This window comes from Gavia stellata, chromosome 2 (genome assembly GCF_030936135.1).
Source record: "Gavia stellata isolate bGavSte3 chromosome 2, bGavSte3.hap2, whole genome shotgun sequence".
Taxonomy (NCBI): domain Eukaryota; kingdom Metazoa; phylum Chordata; class Aves; order Gaviiformes; family Gaviidae; genus Gavia; species Gavia stellata.
This window is the reverse complement of record NC_082595.1, coordinates 58419004-58446180: the sequence shown is the minus strand read 5'-3', so window position 1 is coordinate 58446180 and position 27177 is coordinate 58419004. Positions and strand designations below refer to the sequence as shown.

At 41.2% G+C, this 27177-nt stretch overlaps 2 protein-coding genes across 2 annotated transcripts; one reads left to right on the top strand and one right to left on the bottom strand.

The window, feature by feature from the left end:
- Nucleotides 1-252: 252 nt before the first annotated feature.
- TRAPPC3L (trafficking protein particle complex subunit 3L) lies at nt 253-26145 on the bottom strand. The gene is given in 6 exon segments (XM_059831538.1): nt 253-372; nt 1413-1598; nt 14215-14314; nt 21093-21190; nt 24325-24555; nt 26020-26145. Coding segments are annotated over 6 exon segments (861 nt in total).
- On the top strand, nt 2268-7618 carry CALHM5 (calcium homeostasis modulator family member 5). Its single transcript, XM_009816099.2, has 2 exons — nt 2268-2890; nt 5776-7618. The coding sequence occupies exons 1-2, from the start codon at nt 2351-2353 to the stop codon at nt 6163-6165; spliced, it is 930 nt and encodes a 309-aa protein (XP_009814401.2). The 5' UTR covers nt 2268-2350; the 3' UTR covers nt 6166-7618.
- Nucleotides 26146-27177: the final 1032 nt, after the last annotated feature.

Here is a 27177-nt window from a genome sequence, read left to right as displayed (position 1 = left end):
CTGAGCTCAAGAGCGTGGTTATGTGAGAAGGAAGGGCAGGCCATTTTGATCTTTTATACTGATGTCTGTGCCATGATGATTAGCATTGCTCTCCCCCTGCTCTGTCCCTCCTGTTTGCTGCCCGCCTCTCTTCACCTTTCAAATATACGACTGGTGCAGCTGGCTCAGGGAAGCCTTTTTTACCTTGCATGTCTTCTTCAGAAACAAAGGGTGCAAAATACCCCTCAGCAAGGATTTCTCCCAATATTTCTTTCATTTATTTCTTTTGTGCTTTCTGTCTTCAGCCTTCCTTAAAAATGTAATTCCTATTTCTGTCACAGCATCACCCTTCAGCCTGTCCTGGAGGAAGGTAACTTCTGCTGCTAAGTGAACCTAGAAAGAATCAGGTCTGATCAGTTAAGCAAAGAAATGCCCAGTATTTTTTTCCCCTCCTCCAGTATAATGAGCTTTTTCTCTCTCTCTTACCACAAGGGGATACCCTTTCTTAGGTTTCATAAGAAACAGATTTCTAGATTGTTTTAAAATATCCTTCCCAACTAAGTTAATAAAAAGGAAGTTTACATACACTGGAATTTGTATAATACATTACCCTGCATTCCAGTGCTTTGCTTTCTTCCAAGAACCTAAATTGTGTACTTGACGATTCTGTAATCACAAAATTTCCTGGTCACATACTAATACTTACAATACTTTTGTTAATTAGTCTTATATCAGATACTATAATTCTGAGACTGATGTACATGCATAATACTTGTACAGCTTTTGTTTTCTTGAAACATAAGAACTATGACAAATTAGATACTGACAGAAACATAAAGCAGCCCAAAAGTTATCCTCCAGAAAATGCCACAGAAGCTGTACAACTCAGTGACTTTCAGATGATGCCCTTTGTTTATTCCTTTGTAAAAGTCTTAAATTTAAGAATGAAATGTGGAATCACATCTGATACACTTCTGATGCTTTGGTTTTAACATTATACTTTCAGCAGGTGCTGTGGTAACCTGAGAATATTATTTATCTTCACGTATTTGGAAAGAATCAGGGATAGCTATTACTGGTTACACCTATGCAGGAAAGTAAGACAGGCTCAAGGAACAGCAGAGGAGTCCAGCATGCTCCCCCGATGCTCCACATTGCATGTTAGCCGGCTCCACGGTCCCACCTGGCTTTTGCACCTGAGTCAGCTACTGAAGACCCAAGCAGGGACAGCGTGGAGGTGAGCCAACCTGTGGGCTTCTCTACCTCAGTATCCAGGATCTGTCTGGCCCTCTTTTATTTAGGTATAGACATTTAATCTGAGAGACAGATGAAACACTACTAAATTTCCTACATTTATCTGAGCAAGTGGTTTTGCTTTCCTGTGCCTCTGCATGTTAACAAAGAATGGAGAGGACAGATGAGCACTTCCTTACCATTTCCAAGGCACCTCGAATCACCCCGCAGAGGAGGTTACAGTAGCAAAGTGATGCTCGTTCTGCTGGCAGCTCCTCCACAAAGTCCACTAGTGGGTTTTTGTCCAGGATTAAGGAGAATTCATTTCCTGCGGCACTACTGCAGCTCACACTAGGGGTGACCCCAAGGTACATCTTGAAAGCAACCTGCAAAAGGATGAAACTCTGCTGCTTCAACCTGTTGTGTGCAAACCAGAGGGCAAACTTTAGGATGTAGCATCCTGTAGACCAGCTTTGCCCTGGGAAAATAGGGGGAAAGGTGAGACAGGTTGGAAATCAAACTAGATTTGTCTCTTCTGTGATCAGCTTGAGCGGGGGACACAAATCTGGAGCTATGTGATGCTCCAGGGACATACTGCAGAAGGCTGCTTATTCTGTCTTTGATATTCCTACATTTACGACCCCATACAAATTGGTTTTACTGTTATCACTCATCCGCTTTCAGTCGTGTCACACTCGCCTGGGACCATTAGCATCTATATTAGGTCCTTCACTACGTTGCCAGCAACTTTGATAATCACAGCTCAGGAACTCCTGCAACTGGTGAGTGTGTGTTTTTACTCTGATCTCCATCTGCGGTCAAAAAAACACAACACACCAAGAATAAGACTGCCAAGACTGCAAACTTATTTGATTATATAGAGCACTGCTTGCTTTCCTTCTACTACCGATGAATGTTACTGTAAATGTGCAACATCTGCTCTGCTAGTGGAGGGGTCCCCTGTGAGCGCGTTTCTCCAGACAGTGACATCACAGCGTTATCTAGACAACACGCAGGCAGGCAGGCGAGAAAGCAGGCTGTTCCTCCTGTGGAGAGCTCTCCCCTGCTACAACACTACAGACTGCTACGACTGAAGATAAAAGTGTCTTGATTTTTACCTCTGTAGTGAGTATCAAACATGGATGGTTTCCAAACAGTCCTGAAATTCTTTATGAACCGGAAAACCGCTATAGGTTACAGTTTTATGGCACTGCTGACAATGGGAGGTGAACGTGTGTTTTCTCTTGTTGCTTTCAGATGCCCCTGCAGCAATGAAAACTTCAGGTACGGTTTAGTATTTCTCTTCTCCCCAGCTTTTGTTTTGCTAGTTATTGGATATTTCTTGAACAGCAAGACCTGGAAACTCTTTACAGGCTGCTGGGTGAATCCCAGAAAAATATTCCCCAGAGGGAATATCTGCCATTTCTTTTACGTCTTCGGACAAATCACTTTAAACGCTCTGGTAGCCCCAGTAATGTGGCTTTCTGTGGCTTTGCTCAACGGGACTTTTTACGAATGTGCCATGAGTGGCTTGAAAAATCCTGCCTACTTACATGCAGTTTGCCACAGCAAATCTGTGAAGTGCTTTGAAGAGCTACACAAGGTAGCCTGTGACAAAAGCTCCATGCCCTTTTCAGAGAGCGACGAACTGAAACGAACTCTTCAAGCACAGTCCCAGGTAAGAAAAATAAATAAAGACAATTATGCAGTTTGTACTGCCACTGTGATTTATCTGTGGAAGATCCTGATGTCAGATGCTAAGATAAAACCCTTGGTTTCACATAAACAAAGTTTAGGCATGATGCAGCCTTGCAAAATACAATCAATCCATCTTTTAGTTCAGTTTGAGCTGTTCCATACTTCCTGGGGGGCCCCTCTGACAGCAGGATCAATAAGACCAGATAACTTAAAGCTTTCTTCCTGAATGAAGATTGCTCTAAAGAGAAAAAATGACTGTTTAGGAGGCTGAATTAACAGATGTCACCCCATTAAATGGGTCTGTCCTATTAAAAAATCCATACCACACTCTCCTATTTTATACCATCATGGTAACTGTAATGAAATCTCAGGTCAATAACAGTAGAAAAATACTGGAAGATAAGATTCGTGACAGATTTGTGACTGCTTACATAATATGTTTCTGTTTGTGTTCCTCATGTTCATGATGCCAGATGAGAGCATGTTTTTGTGCTGCTTGGAGGAAGGAAGAAACACTAAAATAAAACAAGCAGAACATGCAAAGCTGAGTCGTATTACATTTTACTATATTTGTGTGACACAGTTCTGCTCACTGCCTTGTAACATAAATAAATTCAGAAACAAAAAATCAAAACAAAGGGAGAAGAAGAAAAAAGGAAAAAAGGGCTACAGAAAATGATGGAAATATGATTGTCAGTAGGAAGGAAAAACACTCTGTGGAGCCAGCAAGTTTCTGTCAGACAATTGTATCCATCTGGAACCATTTCCTCCCCAAAAGCCGGTTTTATTTTCAAGTCCTTGTGCAAATAGGACTGGAATGCAGACAAAGCCTGCACTGCAGACATAGCAATTTATTTGAGAGTTTTAGAAGGAAATAACAAATAGTGCTTAAGACTTTAAGTTGCATGTACAGGAAACAGTGAAAGACCAGTGACTCAGTTTATAGCATGAGAATACATGGCTTCGTTCTCCAAGCTGCAAGAAAGTGAAAAGCTGCTAAAAAGAGCAGTTTCTCAAATACCCATAGAAATCATCAGTCAGTACAAAGTGACTGGAAAATTAAAGAAAGCGAAGCTCTTCTTCCATACCAGTTCCTAAGAATAATTGTTTGTCAAGCTTCTCTGTTTCACATATTTACCTGAGGAAATTTTCTATATCCCCTCAGCTAAATACAGATTTTTACTGGTGGTTATTTTTTTAACATCAGTGCAAGAGTTCACATGAGAAAGGTTGCAGCTCTCCACATAACCATGATTAAAGCATGGAAAATCAGTTTCAGTTCACCTGGGTCTCTGAAACCTAGTTGATTTGTTCCACACTGGAATTTGTTCCACTGTTTGAAAACAAGTAATTTTTTTTGCAAATGTTACACATTGCAGTGGAGTAGGTGGGTAAAACTATTGGCTAGGCCAGTGGCACTAGGCATGAAAAAATTGTGTTCACACCTCTGTTCTCCTTAGAGGAGAACATCCCACAATAACAATTTCGAGCACATTTTTCCACCCTCAGCCCTAGGTCTAATCCTGGAAGTAGTTCTTTCTTTTAAAATGTTCTTAACAGAATTTTGTCAAACTCTGAAATTGCTACAAAAAAGGTTGAGTGATGCTGGAAAAGCACATTTCAGCAAAAACAAAGTTCTCTGAAAACAGAGCAACTATTTCTAATCAGCATGTAGATGAATTGGGCTCTATTCCAGTGCCAACACAGACCTGCCAATGCACACATTATTTTTTCTTTCTCATGCCCTCTCCTCCCTCCATTCTCACAGGATTGGGCAAGAAGGTAATTTTAAACCAGTTTTGGCATAAAAATGATTTTCCACTACAAAGGGCTGATTTATCAAAGTCAAAAAAAGTTCACAAGAATAGCAGAGATTTCAGTAAATCTCCTGGTAAAAGAATTGGGGAACACTTTTTAAATTTAAGACCATCTTTTATATTCCTGTTAGCTAATTAATGCAGTTGTTGGTTTAGGGCCTTTTTTAAATTAAAAAGAGGCCTGAAAACAACACATCTAAAAATGGCCACAGTTTAAAAGGTTGATTGATCTGAGACAAAAGTTACTTACCTTTTGTAGTTCATCACAGTTCAGAATTGTGTCTTACTTTTTGTTGGGTAATTTTATTTAACGCTTTCAGGAGATAGAAAACCATTTACCATCTACTGATTGTGATACTTTATTCTCCCTATGCACTTTTCCCTTTGTGTGTCAGAATTCAGTGAGCAATTCCAATACACTACCTGCCAGACGGTTATAGTTTTGCAATAAACTCTCATCAATATTCTCTCTAAATTACCCAGACACTACTCCTGCTCTCAAGTCCGCTCTGTTTTCTGTATAGCACTATTCAACCATAACATTGTTTGATTCATCATTTAGACCTCTCTTAGATTTTTCTTCATACACATTCTTGTAGCTGAGGTCTGATTCGAGATCATCTGTCCCCGAACCTGAACTGCTGTTGCGCTGGACATGTCTTTTCAGCTGTTGTTATCTGAGTTCCCTTTGTTACAAAACCAAAGGGGGAGGCAGCCAGACTCTAGCACAAGCCAACTTTTCTTGACGGTTTTACCTTCCATTGTAAAAATCAACCAGCTTTTGCCTTCCTGAGAAAGAAACATCAAAATGAGTGCTATTGAGGAGCCTCAGTCCTGACGTCTTCTGCTTCCCTTTGGTCCCCACAGGGAAGCCCCATTAACATTAATGCCAGGAACCGAATGCAAACTGGGATGAGACGCCTACAGTAGGGACACAAGAGGAGCGGCAGGCCCTCCATACAAAGTGTGGTCACTCTGTCGGAGACTCTTGATTTAAGTAGCATTTTCACTTGGGCCTTTTTAACCTGAAACTCATTTGTTTTCCCAGATTTTAGGCTGGTGTGTGATAGTTACCACAGCTCTTCTCTCCCTGCTAACCACTTGCTGTGCCAGCTGCCAGTCGAAAGTCAGCCACCTCCAGCTGATGTTCTGGAGGGTGTACGCGGAGAAGGAGAAGGAGCAACTGGAGCAGATTTTCCAGATGTATGCAACCAAGCTGAGCGAGCGAAACCTGAAGTGCTTTTTTGAGAGCAAGGAACCGGAAGCAATTCCCCTGCCAGCTTTTCAGGCATGGGAAGATGCTTCCCAGCTCTACTCTTTCAGCAGTAGCAAACAACATTATAGCACAATTCACAGGCTAGTTGAAGAAGGCCAGACAGAAGTCAATGAGGAAAGAGAGACAATGCTGGACTTTGTAGACAGAAGGGAAATACCATAGCTCAAATATATTTTCAGCTTTTTTATATCTTGCTAAAATAGCATACTTCTAGCTGGTTTCACGTCTATATTTTGTCACAATGGACTCTTTCTTTTTCATCACGTTCCCTCCCAGTTACAAGCTTGCTGCAAAAGGATAGAATGAAATTATTTCCCTACACCAGTGAAAAGGTTGCAGTTCTCCATGGCACCTAGGGTTCACGCTCTACTAATGTTGCTGGCTCCGGATCAAGACCTGACAGAAAAAAGAGATGATTAATGACTTCTACAAGAGGGTTTTAACAATATCATATGTAAAAGGTGCTACAGTATGCTCATCCTATTTAAATCAAGAGACTATCATAAAGTAACACCATTTAAAAGGTGTGAACATAATAATAGAAGATATGTGTGGCTTTCTGACAGCCCATAGAAAGTACAGGTTTTGCTTCCAGGTCATTTCCAGGCCATTTTCAGGTACAGCATTGTTTTGAGGCACCAATGGTCACTCAAGGCATCCCAGTGTCTTTGGACTCCTGTTGCACCTAGAACGCTAAGGATGGTCACAGTGATCAGCCCTGGTCTTCTAGTCCCTGAGACATCTGCCTGGGACATGGGGCAGTGACCTCCATTGACAGTGAGGTGCCAGGTAATTTTTTAGACAAATCTTATAGCTGAAGTGTAGGGTACCGAGAACTTGAAATTACCAAATGGTTCAGCATTTTTGTGGTTTTGTTAGAAAATAACACGCTATTTTGAAACATAATCAATTGTTGTTAGTGCTTCGTTACAATAATGAAAATGCATCACTGATATTTTGACTCCATAGAGTACTTGGTATTATCCTCTCCCACTGAGAATTTCTCTTCGTACAGGTATAAAGATCCTGTTTTGAGTGGGTTTTGGGCACTGAGTGCAGCCTGTAGAGCTATCTAATATTGTTTGTACTGGGCCTGCAGCCAGTGTACAACAGAGGGCCTGGAAGGAAATTCCACATTTTAAGACAAGAAAATATTTTTGCTGCAGGCTGATTTTCATTTTTCTGAATATCTTAGGAAACGTACTGTCTGGAGCAAGAGGCAGGCAACACAGGTGAGGTGACTGCACAATCAGTGCTTCTGACAAATGCATTTCACCCCAGAGCCCTACACTTTACCTCACCCACTTGGAATTCACCACGTGGCTCTCACACAGGGTGTCCAGAGTCTTTGCACACACTGTATAAAAGGAGAACAAAGTTTCTGCCAAGTTTCTTTCCCTGGGGTGACTGGGCAGGCTTTTATGAAGCATTTTACTGCCAGTGTTCCTGAGTCTGCAAAGGATCATATTTTTGCTCTGCTTGAATCAGGCTCTTATCAACAAAACAGGGTACTCTGCCCAGCTGTTCTCATACTCACTGCGCTTATTCAGCACAAAAAACATGTACATGCATTTACAGACTGTTACTCTTTTTTTTAAAATAAAATCCAAGAGCTAATTCCACTGTCTGCTTAGCATTTTCTCTGTGTGTTTTGAAGAATTTGTGGTCTTTGAGCAAATGTTTTAAAGTTCTTTATCCCAGCTGACCCACTCTGCAGCAGACTTAGAACATGTTATATGCCTAAATGTACCTGGCATTTAAATGCAGCTGAAAGCACAGAGGCAACACTGCCAAAATGAATCACAACTGCAGGCATGTCTGACACCATGTCTAGCACATATGCATTTTTCTCCCCAGGCTCCTCTCCTAGTATAGCAACTCTCTAATTCCAGGGTACACATTGCTTCCCAGTTGTCTGCTTTTCTCTTTCTTTATGAGAGATGCCCCAACATCTACTGCCTAGCCCCATCTCACCTCCTCCTACATGCAAGGGGAGAGGAGACACCACCTAACAGAATGTCTCCACTACCTGGGCCAAACTTCCTTTCCCAAAGCCATCTTTCTACCTCTTTCCTCAGTGGTAGTACAGAAAACCAAAGCAAGTAGGGATGCAAAGGGGAGGACACTAAGTAGGTTAATGAGCTGATCAAGGAATATAGGAAACAAGTGGGTTGATGTAAGGATGAGGTCTCCACTGTGATATAAGAGCTGGGACACAGAGGCAAAAGCATAGATAGTAGAGGGAAAGGTGGGAGGGCAGGGGGATCTCACTTTGGGCTTTTGGCACCCCCTTTTTCCTCAGGAGAAAGCTCAAAGTTCTGCATCTGAGTAGCTAGGACTATCTGAAACAGGAGTGTTTCCCAGCCTGGACTTCTTTATTGTGGAGGGGCAAAACTGAGATACATTCTCCTCTCTTCTCCTCACCCTTACCCTGCTTCATGTTCACAGGTAACTCATGTTGAAAGTGTCTCCACCTCCAAGAGCAATTGCTGAATGCTTAGTGCTGCAACATGTGCCTGTTAGGAGCCGAAGTCTCTCACTGACCCTCGTTCCCAGGGCTGTGTTACTCTAACTGTGTTGTCTTACCAAAATGCCTGTGACTTAATGCAAATACCATGTGGATGCTGGAATACTTCTATAAAAACAGACAAAAATAAAAGCCAGTTTGACCCTATGTTTTCAGCTGGAATCTGGTTTTGGCAAATTTAACCCTGTCCTTCAAGCAGCTATTGCAAAAGCTGTTTTGTATCAACGTTGTCCCTGAATTGAAGTCCAGCAGCTACTATGGCAGCTTAGAAAGAGGTGAAGACTGTTGTCAACACTATCCAAAACAAACTGGGGAAAAAAAAACAAACAGCAGAATCAACATTTTCTCTTGGAAAATTTAGATTTTGCATTAACTCTGATGTCCACCAAAATATGAGTGCACAAGTAAACACGAAACTTCTGCTCAATTCTCTGTGCTTTGTCCCTCAGTTTACTATTTCTTTTCCTCTGTGAGAACCCAATTTTCTCATTTCTCTCTTAACTCTTCTTCTGCTACACATCTGCTGCTCCATTAAACTTCAAGTCTTTGTTACAAGAACAAAAATTAGTTAATCGTGCTAGGCCCTCATATGCTTTCAATTTAGTTTCAAGTGTACTTTGCATTACGATATGATGAATCTGCCCAAATTCTATTGTTAAAATTTCCTATGTAAAAGAGGACTTGCATGGAAACTACGCAAAACCAGTAGCTGGTTTGAATGGAGCACAAAATTAAGGCAAAATCACAAAGCTATAAAGTGAAAATTGTAAAAAAGTCTCAGCAGAAAAAATAATTTAGGTACCTAGATAGGTAATTCAGTGAATAGATGTGAACATTTGTTTTAAAACCAGGCTATGACTGGACAGAAATTCCTTTGAAACTACCATACACAACTTCTCAGAGGGTAAAACAAAGGTCTTTTCAATCTTTCTTTGTGACTCCAAAAGACAGGCAAGTAAATCGAATGAGCAGTTTTGAAAGTTGCATCCGTAAATCTGTCTCATTTCTATCTATATGAAATGGAAGAAAAAAAGAATATTTATTTAGACATATACATAGGCTCACCATTAAAACGACACCCATATAAAACAAAATCTCTCTTTCGAAAATGTTACTTGCAACTCTGTGGGATTATATATTGCTTAATGTCAAACAAGAAATCTATGCAGTCAGAATTAAAAATGTACCACTGCCCTTTTTCAAAGTCTCAACCAGCAACCCATCTCTCTCAAGAAGCAAGATTAAAATTCATTAACATTTTGATGGTGCTGAAATACAGTATAGAATTACTGAAATATTTAGCAGGTCACTAACTTATCATTCCCTATATACGCTACTGGGGACTTTTCACTACAAAACATTGTAGGTGTAAGTAATGTTGCAAAGTAAGTGATAATACAGACTGTTAAAAAAATTGAAACAATACTTGCAGATGACATAATAACAAGATTAATGAAGGAGCAGAATTAATCTGCTTAGAAGGGGAAAGGCAGCCAAAATAGCATTTTTGCTAGCATACTTTTCATTCTTAGTACTTTTCCACAGTCAGTGTTTGGGAAGAGCAAGATGCTTTAAAGGTCTTGCCATCTGTTGCTGATTCCATGTACTCACAAAGTTTTCTTTACTCTTTACAGTGCAGCACTTCATTTTTCAGTTTACTGTCTACCACTTAGCACAGCAACCTGCTGTATGCATTTCCCTCGCACTGCTGAGATCTGAAAAGCAACATTTACCAGCTTCGTAAATTCTGCCAGCTTCTATCAGACTTTCAAACTGGCCATATGTCAATATATAGGGACCTTGTGTGGCAGGATCTCCCATGGGAAGGGGAATCACATCTCTTGCCCTACAACTCTGGGCTTGGGGGTGACACGGTTGGATTACCCCAGACCTGGAGGTCCCCAAGGGCCTCTCTACAAGCAGCTTCAGAGATGTACGTTTTCTGCATTCATGGGGTACCGATCTTCCGCAATAAAGTCCATCTCTCCAGCCACTGCTTTTCAGCAATGGATATTTCCTTAGGCACAGCACTGTATTAACACAGCTATGGAGCCCGTGAGCCAGCACTAGCTCACTGTGGACCAGAGGGTGTGGCCCGGCTGCTCCCACCTGTAGCGCACACAGACACCTCCTGGGGCACGGTGACATTGTGCTATAGAAGGTAACATCGTTCTAGGATTAGATCTAAAACCAGAAGCTGTTTATTTTGTGCATCTCCTTCGATCAGATCAATGATGTCAAGGTCTTATGAGGAGGAGTCGAAGTAAAAATTTGCTTTTGTAGGTTTATAGAGCAAAATTATCAACCTTATTTCAACAGTGATCCTCAGTTATACTCAGATCCAAATTCTGAATCCAGTATTGGGTATTACTTCTTCAGCTGAGCTTTGTTCTTAATACCATTCCTCAGTTGGTTTCTATTTACTTGTCCCAATTTGCCAGTGAGCAGAAAGCCTATTTTTACGTGGCCTATTTTATCTTTTTTTATTCAGTCCCGACAGTAACTACGCAAGGTCAGAGCACCAACACAAGAAGTCAGTGAGCACCATGGGAACTCAGTGTAGAAGGACTCACTTTGGCTCATCATCAAAACTTGTTGGCCCTTCTCCAGTCCAGTATAAGCTAGCAGTAAATCCCAGGGTTTGCAGTCTGAACCAGTGGTTGGAAGTTTCAAGCCCTCAGTCACTGCCTTAGGTGCACCTTTCCTCCGGTATTTATTTCTTAATATGGCAAGCTGGCTTTGTACTCCTTATTTTATGTTTTTCCCTTTGCTTCATCTCTTTCCATTTCCACAGGGCACACCCACAGCCTGATTTTGCAGACTTCTCCCTTGCTTTCCAAAGGACTGCAGGCTAACAGCTATGTTTACAGGAGGTTTGGCTCTAACTGCTTGAACTGCTTAACTGCCCTAATTACTTTAACTTTTAACTGGTTTTACTCTACACGCTCACCCTCAAACAGGTATCTACCACAGGACAGTTAGTGCAGTTAAGTAGTTAAGCACTTTCTCCTGGCTGAGAACACCACTGCTGAAGCGTTAAAGAGATCATGTAAACAGCTGTGTAATTCTGAACTGACAACTTTAACAGTGTATTTGCAGTTACTTGCTGGGTCATTTTACATGTTTTGTTGGTATGTGCCTCAGGCAAATGTGCTTGAAGACTATTTAAAAAACGTTTTGCCAAAGAAATGTGAAAATGCTTTCTATATCACATTTTGCCTCAGAAAGTTTATACTCCTACTACAGAACTCCTCTTTTTGTTTGCTAAAAATAGTCTTTTCAAGAGACCGTGTGCTTTAAAGTTTGTTCCAATCTTTCCAAGTAATTTTACTTCTCTCAGTAAGTCTCTTTTGAAGTACAACCTGCAGAGAAATAGTGCCTTTTTCCTTACTTTGATGGTTAATTTCTCACTGTATTTTGTTGTTGAATCCCCTGTACTTAAGAATGACGGTTCAACTGTACTAAAGCATTTGTAAATAAGAGAACCATGAGGAACAAGACCCCGAAACCCAGATATCTGGCATATACGTGAAAATCCTGAGAAAATAAAGTACAAATACCACCTGAAGAAGAACACAAAAGTAAACAAAAATGTGATTTTGCAGCCTGCTATCATTCTTTTAACGAGACAGTGTATTTTAATGCAATGATTGAAATGATGGTTGTCACATGGTTTTCATTCAGCTCCCTGACTATCTCCAAAGGATCCTCTACTCCGGCTCAGCTCCTCCAAAGGAGGAGCTTTGTTATACATCATCCTTATTTGAGACTCCAAAATACACTTTACTTTGGGAAGAAATTTAGTTTCCACTCTTTTATGAGCTAATGGGATCTGGCTGGCTTTTAGTAATGTCACCTGCTTATGGTTTAAACTTTGGCAGATCATGGTGTGTGTGTGTGTTATGCTCATGTGCACTTTATAGTCCTAGTAGCAACAGCAAATGCAAAGAGGTCATTTCTCTATTTCTGTGATAGCTGTCAGTTCCTCTATGACAAGCATTTTGGAATGATAACATAACTTCTGTCCCTCCATTTCAGTCAGATGTAACATAGGTATTTCTGACATGGTTAATGTGAGCAGAATCACACATCACCTGATAACATCCACGTGCACTTTGAACCAAGATACTCCTGTATAACCAGCACGTACTGGTGCCTTAGTTCACTGTGTAGAAAGCCTGCTGTTTCCCAGTTATGCAGTAAGTGGTTAAAAATAATGCTCACATTTAGCTGATGCTGCTGGTAATTCTCTAGCAATCAAAAAGTATGACAGGCATATTTTTGTCTCCTAATATGAGCCAATGGAAATGAATCTCAGTTCAATTATCTGATGCCCTGATCTATCCTCTTAAAACAAATGACTACCTAGCAAACAGTTCTTTGTTATAAAGTGTGGTTAATTTTTGCCATTGGGAAAGGCCAGACATATCTTCACTGGCAACACTTCATAGCTGCAAAACATGAAAGATAAAAAGGATCATTCACCATGACCTGAGCAGGTATTAGTCTGAGCTAACTCAATATCTAGGAACTACCATCTCCTTTACAGTGACTCAGCAGTCTAAAGGGGCTGGACATCCTATGGGGGCAAAAATACATCTTTAGAAACCCATGTATTGCCACTAAATTTTCTCCTAGATATTTCTTGTCTGACAGTACTGTGAAAGACTACTCAATAAAAGGGAAATTTCCATCAAAGAAAGCGAAAGTGCCCACTCTGATTTTATCTTTCTGATTTTATTATTAGATTTGTGGGTAGTGAGGAAAATGTTCCTCTCATTTGCCTTTCTTACAGTTCTTCTCTGCTACTGTTGATTCTTCCTTTTGCAGAAAATCCTGCAGCTTATTTCTAATATTACCATTTTAAGGTTAAAAAACATCTAAGATAATTATGGAGATGCTGAAGAGATTCAGATGGCAGGAATAAGAATATCAAAGTTCAAGATCTGTATGAGATGCCTAAGGCTTATGCTCCTAGAAAAAGAGAAAAAGTGAGGGAATATGTGATTTGAAGTTTGTTAAAACTCAATCATTTTTTGTTGTTTGCTGCATTCTCTGGCAAGAGTAGAAGAAATCAGCTTAAGCTGCAGCAAACAAAAAGAAACTTTTTAATTCTTCTAATGGCAAAATGCCTCATAGGCATTGAAGAATTTTAATTTCAGCTTAGCAACTGACTTTAAGGTCAGTTTAGGTCAGGGATTGGCAGCCTCTCACAGGTGGTATCCCATTTTGTGTTCTCTGTCCTCAACTGAGATATAAAACGAATACCCATGTGAACCAGTTCTGTGGTTCTGACAACCCTTTGCAGTAAACTTACCACTGTGCGTTTATCAACACTATCCGCAAAATTCGTATCTCACTAAATGTCACATTTTTTGTGTTCTGTTGAATGTTGGTTTTTCCCCAGCCTGATGTAGCACTATGCTACAGAGGTAGAAACTGATGTCTCCTCTCAAGGCCAACCCCTGTGAGCTACTAGTTGATATGAAGTTGTAGATAAGGAAAAGGCTGTATTTCACCCAATGGAAGCATGGATGTGATCGTGGAGATGAGTGGTTTTTGATATGACAGTCATGATACAGCAGAAAATGTAGGTAACTGTCTGGAGCAAACTGATAGAGGAGGAGGGAAAAGCTAAGACCATTGAAGCTGATGAAACTCTAGAGAATGTAAATCTTATTTACCTGTGCAATCATGTCTGCAGTTTCAGAATAACTGCGGCACTTTTTCACAGCTGAATGAGCTAAAAAATCATCAATCAGCCTTATGCCAATGCCGTATCCCCTAAGGAGAAAACAAAGAAAGTTAACATTCAAAACAGGGAACTTCTTTGAACCTACCATCTCCCTAATCTGTCTCTTGTGCTTTCTCAGCAAAACAGCTGCATGTTCCTAAATTAATGGCTTTGAGGACAACAGATTTTGCTGGTCTAGATCCTTCTTTCTGCACATTTTGCAGCACAGTGGGATTGCTGTTCATGTAGTCATTTAAGGAATCATACTACTTTAAGCATGATATTCCTGGCAAGGATGATATGAATGTTGTTTATATACACATTGTCTATATGTACATTTATATTTACATCTATGAATAAATATTAGATGTTAGATATAGGAGTACAATATATTAATAATATACAAATAACACACCTGATTAATATTGCTTGTCACTAAAAATAGGATAGGATAACATAGCACAGGATTTTCTCCATTCCTCTGTGATCCCCAGAGTTCGTCTCACATTGTCTCTGTCAAGAAGAACAAAGCAGCTGCCCCTTCAGGTCACAGCATTCACCTCTGAGTTGGTACAGAGTTCAGCAAATCCTGGGCACCCTCATTGCAGTGTTCAGGTGCCAGGAAAACGCATAGGGAAGGGACTCACACCTGATCGCTTTCACTTTACCCTCTTATCTCTTCACCTCATTTTTCGCTCGTCCTCCACAATTCCCTCTTTGTCTTTTTTCTAACACATTCTCTCCCTTCATCTACTATTTGCAGAAAGAATCAAGAAGTTGCTAGTTAATATACAGTTTCAGTATAACACCACCTTCATTTTGTATTTAAAACACCACAATTTCAGAGAAATGAAATAAAAAAGGATGAAATTTAATGGAATTTTTCATAAAACAAATATTCATTCCTAGCTCTCACACATTAACAAAGGTCATTAACTACATAGTAGGCAAAATACCTATGCCTCCAAGCATTTTTTGAAAAAGGAAAAGAGATTGACACAAATGTTATGAAAGAATGTGAACTCAACTCAGAAATGTTTTTAGGGAATTCTTCCTTTCCATTTACCTGGATGTTGGTAGTCTCTGCCTGTTTGTCAGAGGCCCTACACGCTCAGTGAAGCAGCCTGAACTCGATGGAATTTCTTACTAATTTTGTACCATATCTTTGACAAGAAGCCAAAAAGTGAGCTGATGTCTAATGTGATGACAAGACCAAAAAGTGGTTTTGGCAGCATGAAGTTTAAAATTGTAGTGTGTCATGCATGAGGAAACAATTAAATATTTATTTATTGCCTAAGTATCAATATCAATAACGTTGGTAAATATGTCATCAGCAGTTAGCAAGGTATGTATTGGTGATGTACAAGACTATTTAGATACTTTTCAACTTTTAGATTTGCAAAGTCAAATGAATAATAAATTGTCAAGCAGCTATATGGCAACTGTACAGTGAAAAACACCCTTCTCACTGTGGATTATATATGTACATATATATAGATATAGAGCTAAGAATACTGTCCCCTACTGTCACAGGTCTGCTAATCTATAAGGTTTCTTCCTCAAGCTGTCTGTTTTCATCTTCACAGAAGTAAAGATAGCCATATCGCTTTAATGAAACCTGTCATTATTTTATAAAGTCTTTAGCAAGACAAAACCAGGCATATTTTATAGAAACAGCTATAATAATAAAACCACAAGGAGCAACATATGTCTCTACATCTTCCAAAACTACCCTTTAGTAATTTCTACCATAGCATCGTAAAGAAGCCTGTGTGTTTTTGAAATGTATGATTTTCATCAGAGCTGAATGAGAGATGAATATAAAATAAATATCTGAGGGATGTTGTCCCTTCTTAGTTTGTGAATAAATTACTTTTCTTTTTTCCAAACAATGCTTTTTTTTTACTCACTTCCATCTACAGCTATTGGACTAAAGCTTGTTTGCAAACTTTCAGATTAATAGTAAAGTGGTCAGGTATTCTGTCCATTGTGATTGTTGTAAATCCATTTTGCATGTCAATTTTCCCTGCAAACACAAGCCTTACTCTTCTGCTGAAGCTCTTGGTATATATTCTTGTTAACCAGCTCAAAAATTGTTTCTTGCTGATTTTCTGTGATACCGTTATTTTTCCTGGCAGACAGGGCACGGGATATGGAAGACTCCCTTTCCTCTCTTCACCCAGAGGAACGAGGTGACATAAGGGATAGGGGGCAACGGCAACAAGTTCCTGCCCGGCACAGCAGGCGAGCTTCCTCTGCTACTACCCCACCTTCCCAGGTTCCCTTGCATAATAGGTAGGAGGCTCTGCAAATGGAACCAAACAATGATGAGGACGAGGGTTCACCTAGCTTGGAGGTGTCACCAAGGTTAAGCCAGCTTACGCCCTACATAAAAGCGGCTTCCATAAAGAAAAAAAGATGGGTCATTTTCATAGGCAATTCTCTCCTGATGGGAACAGAAGGCACAATATGCAGACAGAACCCACTTCTTAGGGAGTTCTGCTGCCTCCCTGGGACCCGGGTTAAAGATATGACAAAAAAAACCTTCCTACCCTGGTATGGCCCTCAGATTATCATCCATTATTGATTCCTCATGTAGGCAGCGATGATGTTGTGACAAGAAGTCCGAGGGCGATCAAGAGAGACTTCAGGGCCTTGGGACGACTGGTCAGGGGATCGGGAGCACACGTGGTGTTCTCCTCCGTCTTTCCATTGGCAGGGAATGACGAAGGAAGAAACAGGAAGAGCCAGCTGATCAGTACCTGGCTCTGAGACTGGTGTCACTGCCAGAATTTTGGGTTCTTTGATCATGGGTCACCCTATACGGCATCAGGCCTGCTGGTGACGGGCGGGGAATGACTATCTCTGAGGGGGAGAAGAATCCTGGCACAGAAGTTATCAGTGCTCGTTGAAAGATCTTTAAACTAGATTTGAAGGGGGAAAGGGATAAAATCAGGCTCACTGAAGATAAGCCTGGGGATGGCATGCCAGTGTTTGAGGGGCGGTGTGCTGGCGAGGACCTTTGGACGGCCGTCTCAGTGGAAGAAGGGGATGGGGCCCCATGCAGCAGCAAAGACGTAGGGCTTGTTGTGCTAGAAACCAGGGAAGCGCCTGAGATCAGTCACGTAGGAATTAGGGCTTCTCCTCCCAAAAAGGTGACAGGTTCAATAGCCCAATTAAAGTGCATCTATACCAATGCACGCAGCATGGGCAACAAACAGGAGCTGGAAGCCATTGTCCAACAGGAAAACTATGATATAATGGCCATCATGGAAACATGGTGGGATGACTCACACAGCTGGAGTGCTGCACTGGATGGCTACAAACTCTTCAGAAGGGACAGGCAAGGAAGGAGAGGCGGTGGGGTAGCCCTGTATGTCAAGGAGTGTTTCAATTGTCTAGAAGTTAATGATGGTGACGATAGGGTTGAGTGTCTGTGGCTAAGAATCAGGGGGAAGGCCAACAAGGCAGATATCATGGTGGGAGTCTGTTATAGACCACCCTTAGAGACCACCCAACCAGGACGAGGAGACAGATGAAATATTCTATAGGCAGCTGGGAGAAGTTTCACAGTCCCTAGCCCTTGTTCTCATGGGGAACTTCAACTTACCAAACGTCTGCTGGAAATACAATACGGCAGAGAGGAAACAGTCTCAGAGGTTCCTGGAGTGTGTGGAAGATAACTTCCTGACACAGCTGGTTAGTGAGCCAACTAGGGAAGGCACTCCGCTGGACCTGTTGTTTGTGAACAGATAAGGACTTGTGGGAGATGAGACAGTTGGAGGCCATCTTGGGCATAGCAATCACATAGAGTTTTTAATTCTCAGAGAAGTAAGGAGGGGGGTCAGCAGAACTGCTGCCTTGGACTTTCAGGAGGGCTGACTTTGGCCTGTTTAGGAGCCTGGTGGACAGAGCCCCTTGGGAGGCAGTCCTGAAGGGCAAAGGAGTCCAGGAAGGCTGGACACTCTTCAAGAAGGAAGTCTTAAAGGCACAGGAGCAGGCCATCCCCATGTGCCAGAAGATGGGCCAGTGGGGAAAACAACTGGCCTGGCTCAAGAGAGAGCTTTGGGTGGAACTCAGGAAAAAAAAGGAGAGTTTATGAGCTTTGGAAGAAGGGGCAGACCACTCAGGAGGACTACAAGGATGTCGTGAGGTTTTACGGGGACAAAATTAGAAGGGCCAAAGCCCAACTAGAACTTAACATGGCGACTGCCGTAAAAGGCAATAAAAAATGTTTCTATAAATACATAAACAACAAAAGGTGAGCTAAGGAGAATCTTCATCCTTTACTGGATGTGGGGAAAACATAGTGACAATGGATGAGCAAAAGGCTGAGGTACTTAATGCCTTTTTTGCCTCAGTCTTTAATAGTAAGACCAGTTGTCCTCCAGGTACCCAGCCCCCTGAGCTGGAAGATGGTTAGAGACCTGCTACACCACTTAGACACCCACAAGTCTATGGGACCAGATGGGATCCCCCCAAGGGTACTGAGGGAGCTGGCGGAAGTGCTCACCAAGCCACGTTCCATCATCTACCAGCAGTCCTGGCTACCCCAGTAGGTCCCAGTGGACTGGAGGTTAGAAAATCTGACGCCCATCTTCAAGAAGGGCTGGAAGGAGGATCCGGGGACCTACAGGCCTGTTAGCCTGACCTCGGTGCTGGGGAAGGTTATGGAGCAGATCATCTTGGGTGCTATCACGTGGCACGTACGAGACAACCAGGCGATCAGGCCCAGTTAGCATGGCTTTATGAAAGGCAGGTCCTGCCTGACTAACCTGATCTCCCTCTATGACAAGGTGACCTGCTTAGTGGATGAGGGAAAGACTGTGGATATAGTCTACCTAGACTTTAGTAAAGCCTTTGACACTGTCTCCCACAGCATTCTCCTGGAGAAGCTGACGGCTCATGGCTTGGATGGGTGTACTCTTTGCTGGGTAAAAAACTGGCTGGATGGCCAGGCCCAAAGGCTTGTGGTAAATGGAGTTAAATCCAGTTGCCAGCCGGTCACAAGCGGTGTTCCCCAGGGCTCAGTATTGGGACCAGTTTTGTTTAATATCTTTATCAATGATCTGGATGAGGGGATCAAGTGCACCCTCAGTAAGTTTGCAGGCAACACCAAGTCGGGCAGGAATGTTGATCTGCTTGAGGGTCGGAAGGCTCTGCAGAGGGATCTGGACAGGCTGGATCCATGGGCTGAGGCCAATTGTATGAGGTTCAACAAGGCCAAGTGCCGGGTTCTACACTTTGGCCACAACAACCCCAGGCAACGCTACAGGCTTGGGGACGAGTGGCTGGAAAGCTGCTGCATGGAAAAGGACCTGGGGGTGTTGATTGACAGCCGGCTGAATATGAGCCAGCAGTGTGCCCAGGTGGCCAAGAAGGCCAACGGCATCCTGGCCTGTATCAGAAATGGTGTGGCCAGCAGCATTAGGGAAGTGATTGTACCTTTGTACTCGGAACTGGTGAGGCCGCACCTTGAATACTGTGTTCAGTTTTGGGCCCCTCACTACAAGAAAGACATTGAGGTGCTGCAGCGTGTCCAGAGAAGGGCGACGAAGCTGGTGAGGGGTCTGGAGCACAAGTCTTATGAGGAGCAGCTGAGGGAGCTGGGGTTGTTCAGTCTGGAGAAGAGGAGGCTCAGGGGAGACCTTATCGCTCTCTACAACTACCTGAAAGGAGGTTGCAGAGAGGTGGCTGTTGGCCTCTTCTCCCAAGTGACAAGTGATAGGACAAGAGGAAACGGACTCAAGTTGCACCAGGAGAGGTTTAGATTGGATATTAGGAAAAATTTTTTCACTGAAAGGGTTGTCATGCATTGGAATAGGCTGCCCAGGGCGGTGGTGGAGTCACCATTCCTGGAGGTATTTATAAGACATGTGGGTGAGGCGCTTAGGGACATGGTTTAGTGGTGGACTTGGCAGTGTTAGGTTTACAGTTGGACTTGATGATCTTAAAGGTCTTTTCCAACCTAAACAATTCTATGACTCTATTCTACTGTGATACTGCCTAGGAATCTCAGTCAGGATGACAGGATCCTATAAACACAGAATCTTCATTTTCCAAAGAGGTTACCTGTGTAAAAACCAGTTCCTCATTGACCGTATGTGCTGTCTCACTCATTGCTGTATGGTCTTTTAAAGGTGAGAGGCCCATCTTCCCCTAACCCAGGGAAGGGGAAAGAGAGCCAGCCCCCAGGGGACAATTCAGAGTGCCCAAGTCAGACACCTGAATTACACCTTCGGGGAAGGCGACTGACTGCAAAAGGAGGCTGCCTATTGACTAAGTCACCTAACCCAGATCCTTACAACCTGGAACTGTGACTACTTTTTAGCTGTTCAAGTCACAAAACCAGGGTGTAGCTAGATGAGGGGGAGGCATGGGAAGGTCACATCAACAGTGAACACAGAAATGCATGTTAACTAGAACATATCTGCGAGAAACAAAAAGCTTGTCTAGTTTGAAATAACATAGGTGTGAGGAAATAGGAGAGAGTTAATATGGAAGTGGAAATTGACTACATGGATATAGGAGATTAAATTTAGAAGTTTATATTATTAATTAGCATAACAAAGGATCAACAAGGAACAAGTGTAAGCTATCAAAACAACCCTGACACTTTTCTTCTGAGAATTCAAAAGCTACTTGTTAATTTTATTTCATAAATTAGTGTTATTTCTGTTGACAGAATATTGAACTTTATCCCCATGATCTCTGTAATCCTAGAGAGACTGATGGAACTTGTAAGGTAACAGACATAAAGCTGAAAGGTAACATATAGGTGGACAAATAGCATTAACAATAAAGCTGAATATTTAAAGAAGTACTTACATTCTATCTAAACAGGTGTTAACATCTTCATCTTTTTCATAGTCCTTGCACAGCTGGGCTACCAGAGCCCCATACGTGAGTACAAAAAGTTCTCTGCTCTGACAGAAAAGGTGGAAACCGAAAATGAAGCAAACTAGAATCAAACTTTTCCATGCTTTTGAGCTGCTACTGTATTAAAAGCAAGCAAAAATAACATTTACATTAATAAAAAAACTTTTGTCCATGGACATGTAATCACTGAAATCCAGAAGTCAAGTGTGACAGAACTGGAATTGATCATCACTTGAGTCTCTGTACAGGGACTTTGCTTGTCAAAAATACCATTTATTGGGATACAACTACTTTCATCAGGTGCATTCTTGCATCCTATAACCGCACATATGTATGCTGGATTGATAAATGCTGTCAAATGCCATCCAAGATTAATGACAAGCCTTTAGTTGCAGGAAGAATAACAGAGGCAATGAACTATTAGTCCTTTTACAATAGGAACAACAGAGTATACACTGAAATTCCAGGTGCTTCACAAAGGTATGGTTGATCTGATTCAGATCATCAGCTGCTTTCTCAAAAAAATAAAAAGTAAATTAAAAAATCAGCTCAGAATAATGAAAAAATACTATAATTCAGCACAAGTGTAAAGAATAACAACAGCAGCGTAGAAAAGAATCAGTCCCATTGACATTTCCCCTTCTTTATCAGTCTTTACAAGTAACTTGAATCACTATCGATACTAGCTCTCCAAATGCCTGGACAATCTCACTGTGACATTATTTCTGTATCTTAGTACAGAAGATGTGGCACTACAGAATTGACTGTATTTAGCAGGAGTAGCAGCTGGCCTTTAGGCGAGAGACTAGGTTGACTCTCACTAAACTTCTTGGATAGGAATTAATTAAAGGAACTGCTACAGGCCTGTGGCATGTGGGCAGACTAAAGGTGCTTTTTGTTTATAGCCTGTGGAAAAATAATAGTGAATGCCAATGAAAACAATAGAACAAATCATACAAAGAAAGGAATAACAGCTTGGTGGAAAGACATCTTCCTGCTCCCTTTGCATCAAAGGCTTGGAGTTTAATCAATGTTCCTATTTTAACAAGTCACCATTCAAAATCTTAAGTAGTATGGAACCATTTCCTAAACTCGCCTTGATGATAACTCCTTTTCACAATAATATTGCACACTTTGCCAAATTCTCATTAACAAGTTTTTCATGGAGTAAAAGGATGTCATACCGGTTCTATATTTTTCTAGTCTCAGCAAAAAGTCTGTGTTGTAGTAAGACAAATACCTTAGAGAAACTTAAGCATACTATAGCAAGATAATTGTATTTATCAGCCACTCTTGCAATCCATTGGAGTATTTTTTGTCCATAAACTTATGTATACTAACTTTATTATATTCTTCGATTTCTTTTTCAGTGGAGACCTCTGTCCCCTTTTCAGAAATTGACACATTGTCTTAAAGCCTTCTGGAAGTTCTCCACTGCCCCAACTCCTATCAAAAATCACCATTCACCATCCAGAGAGCCCTAAGACTCTAAGTTCCTGAAGAAAGATTTGTGTGGAATTGAACCATCCAAACACAGAACAGAGATCACCTTCTCTCTGTGTTTCATTTAATGACTATCTAACCACAGCGGCACATAAACTTACCTGGCATTTCTATCTTTGATCATAAATCTAAGTACTTAGACCTCTGCTTCTGAACAGATCCCAGTCTCAGAAACTTTGTGCTCATCTTTCCTAAGCCTGTTCAGAATCTCAGCACTAGGGACAAAGTAAAAACATGCAGTTAAGTGCCCAGTGAGTGAGACAGTCACTTTGGTTTTGTTACGAGTCTTCTACAGCTCCCTATATTCTCTTTTCCTTACTCGCAACTTCCTCTCTCTTCAGTTTGTTATACATACATGTACATAAATACATGTGTCATTCAGGCTGCCCAGGGAGGTGGCTGAGTCAACCATCCCTGGAGGTATTTAAAAGACATGTGGGTGAGGCAGTTAGGGACATGGTTTAGTGGTGGAGTTAGCAGTGTTAGGTTAACGGTTGGACTTGATGATCTTAAAGGTCTTTTCCAACCTAAATGCTTCTATGATTCTATAATTATACCTTTAGATGCAAACATATTCTCTTCAAGACACAAAACTATTATCGGGTTTTTTAAACCACTGTGGCCTTATTTCCACATCATGGCACTTTGGTTTTTTGGACTTGTGGTAAAATATTCTAAACAGTTAGAAATTTTCAACCACAGATAGAGATTCTGAGGAAACTTGCTATCTGATTTTTTCATATTTAGACACACCACTGCCAGAGAACAAGGAGGAAAATAACTGGTATCTTTAATGGCACAAAATACTGCTTTTTGTGACCATGCAGTTTAAGAAGGCCTCTTGGAAAAAAACTTGCATGCAGTATATTTAAAACAACTGCTGGAGCTTTAGGAGAATATTAACATGAAATGCAGGAAAAGAAGGAAGTTTTGGTCTATATAACTTCTACTTGATAGAATTCTGTGCTATGTGATCAATGGTCAAAGCCAACATTCAAAGACAATGGTTACAGTTTTACCATTGTTTCCCCAAGAATCAGATTTTGGCCTTGAAGCCAGATGTTGAGATCCTGTGATGGTGCCCTCCCTGTCCATAGAAAAATCACAATGTTAGGAGGATGAAGAAGGACCCCTGCTCATGCAACACCACCCCCAAAAGAAGATGTGGTCTGCTATGTAAGAGGCACACATGGGATACCAGGTATGCTGCGGTCCCAGATGAATCACCTCCTTCTGTAACTGTTCATGGGGTAGAGATGTGGCTGGCACAGCTTCTTTTATCCAAAACAAGAACAGAGTTTTGGCCTCAAGGGTTCATGTTGAGGGCAGGACTGTCTGAAAATCATTTCATGTCATAGTCAAGGTAGCTGGAGAGATATGAATGCTTCAGGAGCAAATCTCAGTATTACCGCTCAGAGTCAAGCAGACTCCAAGTCCTATGGGCAGGCTTTTTTATGTCACTGCTTAATAGCTGCCAGCTTGTTGGCAGTTCACAAGGGGGTCCCACTGCAACCATAAATGCTGCCAGCACCCCTGCTCTCATACTGGCAGGCTCATACCAATCATTTCAGTACTTTCAGGCTATTCGGAAATATGACTGTATAAAACACATCAATACAATAATAGCTTATTCTTACTCCATGCACAATTTTAATCACACATTACAAAAATATCTTACTATTTTGTGGTTCTCCTGCTTTCTTCCTGGTGGCCGCGACATGTTGCTTGTGTAACGCCTGACGTACTTGATTGTTAGTTTATGTCTTTTCTTCCTCAAGCAGCATAGTTTTCTCTGAATCACTGTATTTCCTCTTTCCCTTCTCTAAAGTTTTCTCCTTTCTGCTCTTCTGCCTTCTGCATGAGATGTGTTTGCTGCAATCTGTAATGCTGCTGATGCTCCTCCTATTCTCTACGTGTACTGAGCCCTTTGGGAGGAATTTGTCTGGCAACAGATCTGCCCCTGTACACAACATCAGTAACTGCTCCATCCATAAGAATGATTTGTAGTCAAATATACAGCAAACAGCCATGGGAAGTCAAACTGGGCAACCCCAAGAGATTCACAGGTCTTACATTTTTAGGGACCACAAATTCATTCTGTTGTTTGAGTCAGGTTTTGGTGTTTGGAGAGTTAACAAAAGCTCCCTCTCTGAAGAATGAAAACACAATTGCAAGATACTGCTGCACAAGGTAATTAAAAATTGATCATTTTCAACTTACTTAAAGGAGCTATAGTCTTCTGTCAGCTCTGACTGCTTTAGTCTGGTGAGTTAATACCTGCCTAGGCAGGAGCAGTACGGGTTACAAGGCACTACTACCACCATGTTTCTGCAAAGCTGGCAGGACAGATCTAGAGCACTCAGAGTCCCAGAGGAATAAACTGTGTACCTGCTACAGCTGCCAGCTTGTGCAAATGGCACTTTCATTAACCGTGTTTCTAGGGGATCTTATATCATTCTTAACCTATCATAACCCCTATTCGTAAACAACACTGCTGTGAACATCCAGGAAGGTTCAGTTTACCTTCTCTGATTTCTCCTGAGGTAAATTGGGCCTATTCTGTTAGTTTAGATTTGCAATAAATTTAGACTATGGTCACTAGTCAATTTAGAAATTAATCAGGTAGGTGTCTTTCCTTATAGGACTTACCTCCACATATATTCACACTGAGTCCTCTCAGGAAAAGAAGTAAAAATACATGGCCTCAACTGAATGCCACGCTGTTACGAAATTTCAGTTAATTAACAGATGCGGTCCTAGAGTAAAATTACAGGTATTTACTACTCCACATACACAGAAAACAGCAGATGTGATTCAATTGGGATAAGAAGGATTAATTTACTTTAAAAAATGGTAGTTTAAAGTTATGACACAATTCAGCAACAAAAAATAGGACAGATAGATAAAAGGATTTTCAGCTTTTTCTGTGGAAAACATAGTCATCCTAACAGCTTTCATTTTACACAAAATAAGCTGGTGTTGACAACTTTACAATATAAAAAAACTCTTCTATTTTTTTCTAGGCACTTTTCTGGCCCTGGAAAATCCAACTCCATTTTATAAGTTAAATTATTGTAGGTACTTCCCATATCTAAATTTAAATAAATTATAAAAGCCAGGCATTACAATTCTCTAGATAGTTACCTGCATTTCTAAATTGAGTCTGAAATGGGTTTGTTTCTCAGATTGTCTCCAACTAGCGACAAGTACTAAATGTCTCTCACTGCAAGAGACATCCCATATTCCATAAGAAAGTGTACTGCATAGCATTTTAAAAAACAGCTCTGAAAGATTATCATTAACATAATTTAACTGCAGTGAAACCATCACAAAGCACTTAAGGCTACCCATAGATGAGCACCATTTTATTTACCCAGTTCTGAATATAAGGATGAACTACTTCAGCCTCCATTATTAATACTACAATCGTGAAGGAATACTGTGGACCAGACAGTGCAATGCGTGGCAAGAACACATCAGCATTGTTTGGAAAATACATACGTGCATATGTGTACACATGTAAATTCACACATATGATGTATTAGGTAGAATGTACTACATTTTGAAAGGTTTGCACATGATTGAGAAAATGAAGCTGAAATGGTGTGTCCAAATAAACTGGGGGTTCAATGGGTCCAGTGCAGAAAACAAGTCAATGGTGGACTGCATCCACATCTTCAAGAACAGAACAAAACCACCTTCTTAATTTTAACTGTCTTCTGACTCACAGCCCTGTGAAAAGAGTAGAGGTTGGCACATATCTGGCACCTGTTTTAAACCTTAACATAGACTTCTCAGAAATAATCCAAGGCAATTTAAATAGTGAGGAATTTAGCACTGCCCTTCACCTCCCTTTCTGTCATGTTTGTCAGGAGAAGATTTTAGCTTTCAGCCCCAAGAATGTTGGTCTGGCACACTGCTTCAGCATTAGACTACACCAGTTCTTTTCATTCCCATTAAACTGAAAAAAAGACCCCACAAAATATCTCCTGAAGTTCAAAAGCGTGCCTAAGTGTGCACCAGCATCCTGACTCTTATAGTGGACTGGCTATTATGGGAAAGCTGCAACGTGTAGAGCTAAGTACGTGATCTCTTTAGTAGTCCAGTATCTAAGGATTCTCCCAGACATGAATATCCCAGAGCAGAGGGCAATATAAAGGTCAATAATGAATTAGGTGTCAAATGCCTAAAAATATACCTAAAAAAGTTCTTTGATCCAAAGCAAGCATACACTTGCCACAAAAGATGGGTGTCCGATTAGTACAATATGGGATCAGGCTTTTGTTTGCTCTCCATCTCCAGCTCAACAGATCTTGTGTTAAATATTTCACTCAGAAAACCAAATTCTTTCAAATCACAGGAAGACAGGTGATGGGCGTTTGAAGCTACATGAAAAAAAAGTACTTGAACACAGGTTTCCCACATCACAAATGAGTGTTTTACTCAAAGCCCAGTGTAGCTGCTGCTTTGGCCATGTTTCAGAATGCAGTGCCATTGCTGCCACCTTGCCTGTAGTGCCCTGCCTGGGAAG

Coding starts and splice junctions, on each gene's coding strand:
- CALHM5 (XM_009816099.2), top strand. CDS start 2,351: ATGGATGGTTTCCAAACAGTCCTGAAATTCTTTATGAACCGGAAAACC. Junction 2,891..5,775: donor CTCTTCAAGCACAGTCCCAG/GTAAGAAAAATA, acceptor TTGTTTTCCCAG/ATTTTAGGCTGGTGTGTGAT.